This window comes from Mesoplodon mirus, assembly GCF_964341445.2.
Source record: "Mesoplodon mirus genome assembly, chromosome: 1".
NCBI classification, from domain to species: Eukaryota; Metazoa; Chordata; class Mammalia; order Artiodactyla; family Ziphiidae; genus Mesoplodon; species Mesoplodon mirus.
Window position 1 is genome coordinate 206,713,186 of NC_138976.1, and position 9,531 is coordinate 206,722,716.

General features: G+C 38.3%; 1 protein-coding gene across 1 annotated transcript in view; it reads left to right on the plus strand.

Annotated features, from left to right (window-relative positions):
* LOC309807150 (E3 ubiquitin-protein ligase RLIM-like) overlaps positions 1–6,041 on the plus strand; it is a gene marked incomplete at both ends in the record, with an annotated part of 69,397 nt that extends 63,356 nt beyond the window's left edge. The window contains one exon of the mRNA XM_082626440.1: positions 5,847–6,041. Coding sequence (XP_082482566.1) covers positions 5,847–6,041 — 195 coding nt within the window. The remainder of the gene's footprint in view (positions 1–5,846) is intronic.
* Positions 6,042–9,531: the final 3,490 nt, after the last annotated feature.

Consider the following 9,531-nt stretch of genomic DNA (forward strand, 5'->3'; position numbering starts at 1 on the left):
ACATCCCTTCCCTCTTGCGTCTCCCTCCCTCCCACCCTCCATATCCCACCCCTCCAGGCGGTCACAAAGCACCAAGCCAATCTCCCTGTGCTATGTGGCTGCTTCCCACTATCTATCTACCTTACGTTTGGTAGTGTATATATGTCCATGCCTCTCTTTCGTTTTGTCACAGCTTACCCTTCCCCCTCCCCATATCCTCAAGTCCATTTTCAGTAGGTCTGTGTCTTTATTCCTGTTTTACCCCTAGGTTCTTCATGACATTTTTTTTTCTTAAATTCCATATATATGTGTTAGCATACGGTATTTGTCTTTCTCTTTCTGCTTTACTTCACTCTGTATGACAGACTCTAGGTCTATCCACCTCATTACAAATAGCTCAGTTTCGTTTCTTTTTATGGCTGAGTAATATTCCATTGTATATATGTACCACATCTTCTTTATCCATTCATCTGATGATGGACACTTAGGTTGTTTCCATCTCCAGGCTATTGTGAATAGAGCTGCAATGAACATTTTGGTACATGTCTCTTTTTGAATTATGGTTTTCTCAGGGTATATGCAGAGTAGTGGGATTGCTGGGTCATATGGTAGTTCTATTTGTAGTTTTTTAAGTAACCTCCATACTGTTCTCCATAGTGGCTGTACCAATTCACATTCCCACCAGCAGTGCAAGACTGTTCCCTTTTCTCCACATCCTCTCCAGCATTTATTGTTTCTAGATTTTTTGATGATGGCCATTCTGACTGGTGTGAGATGATATATCATTGTAGTTTTGATTTGCATTTCTCTAATGATTAATGAGTTTGAGCATTCTTTCATGTGTTTGTTGGCAGTCTGTATACCTTCTTTGGAGAAATGCCTACTTAAGTCTTCTGCCCATTTTTGGATTGGGTTGTTTGTTTTTTTGCTATTGAGCTGCATGAGCTGCTTATAAATTTTGGAGATTAATCCTTTGTCAGTTGCTTCATTTGCAAATATTTTCTCCCATTCTGAGGGTTGTCTTTTGGTCTTGCTTATGGTTTCCTTTGCTGTGCAAAAGCTTTGAAGTTTCATTAGGTCCCATTTGTTTATCTTTGTTTTTATTTCCATTTCTCTAGGAGGTGGGTCCAAAAGGATCTTGCTGTGATTTATGTCATAGAGTGTTCTGCCTATGTTTTCCTCTAAGAGTTTGATAGTTTCTGGCCTTACATTTAAGTCTTTAATCCATTTTGAGCTTATTTTTGTGTATGGTGTTAGGGAATGATCTAATCTCATACTTTTACATGTCCCTGTCCAGTTTTCCCAGCACCATTTATTGAAGAGGCTGTCCTTTCTCCACTGTATATTCCTGCTTCCTTTATCAAAGATAAGTTGACCATATGTGCGTGGGTTTATCTCTGGGCTTTCTATCCTGTTCCATTGATCTATCTTTCTGTTTTTGTGCCAGTACCACACTGTCTTGATTACTGTAGCTTTGTAGTATAGTCTGAAGTCAGGGAGCCTGATTCCTCCGGCTCCGTGTTTTGTTCTCAAGACTGCTTTGGCTATTCGGGGTCTTTTGTTTTTCCAAACAAATTTTGAAATTTTTTGTTCTAGTTCTCTGAAAAATGCCAGTGGTAGTTTGATGGGGATTGCATTGAATCTGTAGATTGCTTTGGGTAGTAGAGTCATTTTCACAATATTGATTCTTCCAATCCAGGAGCATGGTATATCTCTCCATCTGTTTGTATCTTCTTTAATTTCTTTCATCAGTGTCTTATAATTTTCTGCATACAGGTCTTTTGTCTCCTTAGGTAGGTTTATTCCTAGATATTTTATTCTTTTTGTTGCAATGGTAAATGGGAGTGTTTTCTTGATTTCACTTTCAGATTGTTCATCATTAGTGTACAGGAATGCCAGAGATTTCTGTGCATTAATTTTGTATCCTGCTACTTTACCAAATTCATTGATTAGCTCTAGTAATTTTCTGGTAGTCTCTTTAGGATTCTCTATGTACAGTATCATGTCATCTGCAAACAGTGACAGCTTTACTTCTTTTCCAATTTGGATTCCTTTTATTTCCTTTTCTTCTCTGATTGCTGTGCCTAAAACTTCCAAAACTAAGTTGAATAAGAGTGGTGAGAGTGGGCAGCCTTGTGTTACTCCTGATCTTAGTGGAAATGGTTTCAGTTTTTCACCATTGAGGACGATGTTGGCGGTGGGTTTGTCATATATGGCCTTTATTATGTTGAGGAAAGTTCCCTCTATGCCTACTTTCTGCAGGGTTTTTATCATAAATGGGTGTTGAATTTTGTCAAAAGCTTTCTCTGCATCTATTGAGATGATCATATGGTTTTTCTCTTTCAACTTGTTAATATGCTGTATCACATTGATTGATTTGTGAATATTGAAGAATCCTTGCATTCCTGGAATAAATCGCAATTGATCATGGTGTATGATCCTTTTAATGTGCTGTTGGATTCTGTTTGCTAGTATTTTGTTGAGGATTTTTGCATCTATGTTCATCAGTGATATTGGCCTGTACTTTTCTTTCTTTGTGACATCCTTGCCTGGTTTTGGTATCAAGGTGATGGTGGTCTCGTAGAATGAGTTTGGGAGTGCTCCTCCCTCTGCTATATTTTGGAAAAGTTTGAGAAGAATAGGTGTTAGCTCTTCTCTAAATGTTTGATAGAATTCGCCTGTGAAGCCACCTGGTCCTGGGCTTTTGTTTGTTGGAAGATTTTTAATCACAGTTTCAATTTCAGTGCTTGGGATTGGTGTATTCATATTTTCTATTTCATCCTGAGTCAGTCTCGGCAGGTTGTGCATTTCTAAGAATTTGTCCATTTCTTCCAGGTTATCCATTTTATTAGCATAGAGTTTCTTGTAGTAATCTCTCATGATCTTTTGTATTTCTGCAGTGTCAGTTGTTACTTCTCCTTTTTCATTTCTAATTCTATTGATTTGAGTCTTCTCCCTTTTTTCCTTGATGAGTCTGGCTAATGGTTTATCAATTTTGTTTATCTTCTCAGAGAACCAGCTTTTAGTTTTATTGATCTTTGCTATTGTTTCCTTCATTTCTTTTTCATTTATTTCTGATCTGATTTTTATGATTTCTTTCCTTCTGCTAATTTTGAGGTGTTTTTGTTCTTCTTTCTCTAATTGCAGGTGCAAGGTTAGGTTGTTTATTTGAGATGTTTCCTGTTTCTTAAGGTGGGATTGTATTGCTATAAACTTCCCCCTTAGAACTGCTTTTGCTGCGTCCCATAGGTTTTGGGTCGTCGTGTCTCCATTGTCATTTGTTTCTAGGTATTTTTAAATTTCCTCTTTGATTTCTTCAGTGATCACTTCATTATTGAGTAGTGTATTGTTTAGCCTCCATGTGTTTGTATTTTTTACAGATCTTTTCCTGTAATTGATGTCTAGTCTCATAGCATTGTGGTTGGAAAATATACTTGATACAATTTCAATTTTCTTAAATTTACCAAGGCTTGATTTGTGACCCAAGATATGATCTATCCTGGAGAATGTTCCATGAGCACTTGAGCAAAATGTGTATTCTGTTGTTTTTGAATGGAATGTCCTATAAATATCAATTAAGTCCATCTTGTTTAATGTATCATTTAAAGCTTGTGTTTCCTTATTTATTTTCATTTTGGATGATCTGTCCATTGGTGAAAGTGGGGTGTTAAAGCCCCCTACTATGATTGTGTTACTGTCGATTTCCCCTTTTATGGCTGTTAGTATTTGCCTTATGTATTGAGGTGCTCCTATGTTGGATGCATAAATATTTACAATTGTTATATCTTCTTCTTGGATCGACCCCTTGATCGTTATGTAGTGTCCTTCTTTGTCTCTTCTAATAGTCTTTATTTTAAAGTCTATTTTTTCTGATATAAGAATTGCTACTCCAGCTTTCTTTTGATTTCCATTTGCATGGAATATCTTTTTCCATCCCCTTACTTTCAATCTGTATGTGTCTCTAGGTCTGAAGTGGGTCTCTTGTAGACAGCATATATATGGGTCTTGTTTTTGTATCCATTCAGCCAATCTGTGGCTTTTGGTGGGAGCATTTAGTCCATTTTCATTTAGGGTAACTATTGATATGTATGTTCCTATTCCCATTTCCTTAATTGTTTTGGGTTCGTTATTGTAGGTATTTTCCTTCTGTTGTGTTTCTTGCCTAGAGAAGTTCCTTTAGTGTTTGTTGTATAGCTGGTTTGGTGGTGCTGAACTCTCTCAGCTTTTGCTTGTCTCTAAAGTTTTTAATTTCTACATCAAATCTGATTGAGATCCTTGCTGTGTAGAGTAATCTTGGTTGCAGGTTTTTCTCCTTCATCACTTTAATTATGTCCTGCCACTCCCTTCTGGCTTGTAGAGTTTCTGCTGAGAGATCAGCTGTTAACCTGATGGGGATTTCCTTGTGTGTTATTTGTTGTTTTTCCCTTGCTGCTTTTTTTTTTTTTTTTTTTTTTTTTCTTTTTGTGGTATGCGGGCCTCTCACTGTTGTGGCCTCTCCCGTTGCGGAGCACAGGCTCCGGACGTGCAGGCCCAGCGGCCATGGCCCACGGGCCCAGCCGCTCCGCGGCACATGGGATCCTCCCAGACCGGGGCACGAACCCGTATCCCCTGCATCGGCAGGCGGACTCTCAACCACTGCGCCACCAGGGAGGCCCCTCCCTTGCTGCTTTTAATATGATTTCTTTGTATTTAATTTTTGACAGTTTGATTAATATGTGTCTTGGCGTATTTCTCCTTGGATTTATTCTGTATGGGACTCTCTGTGCCTCCTGGACTTGATTAACTATTTCCTTTCCCATATTAGGGAAGTTTTCAACTATAATCTCTTCAAATATTTTCTCAGTCCCTTTCTTTTTCTCTTCTTCTCCTGGAACCGCTATAATTCCAATGTTGTTGTGTTTAATGTTGTCCCAGAGGTCTCTGAGACTGTCCTCTGTTCTTTTCATTCTTTTTTCTTTATTTTGCTCTGCATCAGTTATTTCCACTACTTTATCTTCCACCTCACTTATCCGTTCTTCTGCCTCAGTTATTCTGCTACTGATCCCATCTAGAGTATTTTTCATTTCATTTATTGTGTTTTTAATCGATGCTTGATTCATCTTTAGTTCTTCTAAGTCCTTGTTAACTGTTTCTTGCATTTTGTCTATTCTATTTCCAAGATTTTGGATCTTGGAAATAGAATCTTGGATCAGCTTTACTATCATTATTCTGAATTCTTTTTCAGGTAGACTGCCTATTACCTCTTCATTTGTTAGGTCTGGTAGGTTTTTATCTTGCTCCTTCACCTGCTGTGTGTTTTTCTGTCTTCTCATTTTGCTTATCTTACTGTGTTTGGGGTCTCCTTTTTGCAGGCTGCAGATTCGTAGTTCCTGTTGTTTTTGGTGTCTGTCCCCAGTGGCTAAGGTTGTTTCAGTAGGTTGTGTAGGCTTCCTGGTGGGGAGGACTAGTGCCTGTGTTCTGGTGCTTGAGGCTCGATCTTGTCTTTCTGGTGGACAGGTCCACGTCTGGTGGTGTGTTTTGGGGTGCCTGTGGCCTTATTATGTTTTTAGGCAGCCTCTCTGCTAATGGGTGGGTTTGTGTTCCTGTCTTGCTAGTTGCTTGGCATAGGGTGACCAGCACTGTAGCTTGCTGGTCGTTGACTGAAGCTGGGTGCTGGTGTTGAGATGGAGATCTCTGGGAGATTTTCGCTGCTTGATATTATGTGGAGCTGGGAGGTCTCTTGTGCACCCGTGTCCTGAAGTTGGCTCTCCCACTTCAGAGGCACAGCACTGACTCCTGGCTGCAGCACCAAGAGCTTTTCATAATGTAGAGAACATATCATGGGAAGCACATAGACAGTTGTTAAGGTACTCCACTGTATGATAAAGTTCTTGAATTATTACATTATAAACTGGTCCGGGGAGGAAGGCGCCATCCGGGCGCGCATAAGGGCTGCGCGGCACAGGCGGCAGGCAGGGCCGAGCGCTGGCGGCGGCGCTGTCCTAGGAGAGGTACTGGAGCCGGGGGACGCTGAGGCGGCGACAGCGGCGGCGGGAGCGCGGGGCCCTCTTTTTGTGTCTTAATGAACAAAGGATAACTGAGACTTTTTTGAAGTCTTTGCTTGAGTTGAAGACACAAAATGAAACCTGTACTCTTATAATATGTTCAGTTTATCAGTACACAAACTTATAAACCGTGAATTTCCCTAAAGTTATTATACTATTTAGAAGATGTTTGCTGGGACGTTTACTTAAAACCAAACAATTGAGGTCTATATGTCCAAATAATTTCCTTCTCTCTTGCTGTCTCCATTTCAGTTTCCTGAGTTTCTGGGAAGGCCTGGTTTCCCCAAAGGAACGATTTCTGGTAGAAGTCTGAAGGTCTGACCCAAGAAAAAAAATCCAGTATAGCCAATGAATTGAGGACAAGAAGGTTTCCAGTCAGGAACATTTAATCTCATACATTACAATGACCTTAAGTAAGATGTGCTGATAGCTGGATATGATTTAACTTCTTGGAAAAAGATGCATATATAACCTGCCCCACAAGGAAGCTGTTCTCAATTCCCTTAGTGGTTGTGGTGTTTATCAGAGAGTGCCTTGGGGGAAGATGAATACAATAACAGTATGATGCTCTTTTTTTGTTCATTTTTAGCTCATTGTTGCCAAGTACACTTGGTGACCTTGGTGCCTGTGGTTTAATCCCAGGAGGTTAGACATGTGAAAGAGCACATTAACCCTTTTTAGTATTTTCTCCCAATACAAATCATTTTTATAGGTTGTCTCCATGGACTTCTAGTTGCTTATCAAAATTAAGCATCAAGTCTTCTAAGTGAGCAATAGCCCCAGTCAGTGTGAGGAAATCAACTTGGTTCTTATTGGGGCACAATTTCTTTGTCTTGGCACAAAGTGAGTTCACATAGGGAGTTAGAAGGAGAAGAATGGGGCATGCGAAAGGGGAGTTCTCTGTTCTCATTTACCTATGCATGTTGAAACTCCACTAACAGTTTTATTTTCATTAGCAATTTGTGATAAAAACTTAGGGTAAAGGGAATAATGAAGCTGTCCCATTATATGGCAGGACAAAAGATAGTAGTGACATCAAAATCAGGGCCTATCCATCTCATTTGAAGTTATATACTCAGTGTTTAGCATAGCATTTGACCCCTCATCAGTATTCAATAAGAAGATGCCTGTTGAATGACTTAGGGATGAATTAATGAACGAAAAAAGTTAATATGGTAGAAAATGTGTTTGATCCTTGTATTTTCGTGTGTTGACTTCTGTATTTCAAGACCCAGCACTGTAACTGACACATAGAATATAAGTAGTAAAATTTGCTGAAAGAATGAATGAGTCCCCACAATTCTAAGAATAATTTTAAGACCAACACAGACCCCATATCTGCCAAGGTCTATGACAGAAGTATCCAGAGAAGAAAGCCTGATCTCAGCTAGTGGTAGAGCTGACAGAATTTATCTAGTTTTAATAATTTACAGCTCATCCCATTACATCTAAGCATAGTACCTACGTGAGCCATACAATTAAATGTTGACTGAAAAAAAATGCACAACCTAAAAGTTGAGAATTATGTTTTATTTGGAGGACATACTGAGGACTTAAATCAGGAGACAGCCTCTCAAATAGCTCTGAGGGACTGTTCTGAAGAGGTCAGGGAGGGCACAGGATATTTAGGGGTTCTTGCAAAAAAAACCCAGGTAGTTGGAACATCAAAAGATTACTGTTAAGTAAAGAAACTAGACATCTTAAGTTAATAAATTTAGTACTTTTCTATATATGGTGAGATGCAAGAATCTGGTCTCATGGAAATCATTCCCTTGATATGCACTTTAATTATCTAGGGCCAGTATCCTGTTTTCTCCATCCTGAATCCCCTCAGGGTGAAGCATTGGGGGTGGCTACAGTGGCTGATGGCTGGATGGCTCTAACATCCTTTGTTACTGATACCGCAGGCTACATTCTTTGTCCACGTAAATGACTTGAATATGGATAGTAAATCTGTGGATTTGCAAAACGTAATTCTTGGAGCATTTTTAGAAGGACAAAGATAAGGGCAATTTCAGAATCACTAGCAGCTAAAATTGCTATTTATACTTTTCAACCAGTAGGTAGTAATCTGCTGTTGCTATCTTCAGTATTCCCAAGGGATAACAAATGCCATTTAATTCAAGAAAGAAATGTAAACTTTAGCACAATGCAACTTCCACAAAACCAAACACACAAACACACACCCAACTCTCGCAGATATGAAGTAATAAACTAAAATAGAATCCTGGAACTAATTGCAAAAAAAGAGCAAATGTACTCATATTGGATTTTATTCTTTTATTAATGTTTGATATATATATATGTATTTATTAATAAAATTCAGAGTTGCTTTATGGAGAAATAGCTTTGTACGAATATTGTCTTTGTATGTGTTTATCAATAATGTATGAGATTGCCTCCTATGCTCCTTTTCCTTTATTCTCTAGCAGGCAGTAGATGTAGTTATCAGTTGTTTTTAAAATTTCTAGGCAGCCAAAGGACTTGTATCACTTAAATAAAGAAGGCAAATTGTCCCAAAGTAGGAACAATTTTCCTTCATTATGGAACATAAAGTCCTCCTATGAAGGGGGAAGAATTTCATAGCTAAAAGCTTTCAACTACAGAAGATTTATGAGTAACTATGTATGTTGTTTCAAAGTGGACTCTCTATAATTAATGTCTAGGTGTTATCTTTGGTATATAATGGATTTTGATTTTTTAAATATTATTAGATAATATACAGAAGAATATATTTAATTGTATGTAAGTTATGAGAAATAATAAAAACTCCTGCAAACACACCACCAAAACTAAGAACCAGAATCAAAACTGCTGAGTCTTCTCTCTGTTCTCTACCCTGATCCCACCTTCCTGCTTTCACCAAAGAAATCACTCTGATCTTGGCTTTATGTTGAACATCCACATAATTTTTATCTGATTTTGCTTATTATTGAGATTTATAAAATTGATATCATACTTGAGTCTTCTGTGCTTGCTTTTTTTACTCAACATTATGTTTCTAAGGTTCATCCACTTTACTTTAACTAGTGTTCATTCATTTGTACTACTGTATAATATTTGATTGTATAAATACAAGAAAATGTGTTTATTCTATTAATGATATTTGGGTTGTTTGGGGCCTATTACGGACAGTACTTCCATGAACATTTATTTTAATGTTTCCTGGTACACATGTGCAAGATTTAACATAAGTAAAAGAGTAGACATACTAAGAGTAGAATTGCTGAGGTGTCGGGAATTCAAATATTCAACTTTAAAAATTCATGTCAAAATGTTTTCCAAAGTTATGGAATCAATTTTCAGCCCTTTTGCTCTATAGCTTCACCAGTTAGAATGGCCATTCTAGTCTTTTGTTCCTTGTATTAGTCTGCTCAGGTTGTCCTAGCAAAATACCTCAGATTCAGTGGCTTAAAAAACAAGAGATTTATCTTCTCACAGTTCTGGAGGCTGGAAGTCCAGGCTCAGGATGTTGGCAGTTTTGGGTCCTCCTGAGGCCTCTGTCCTT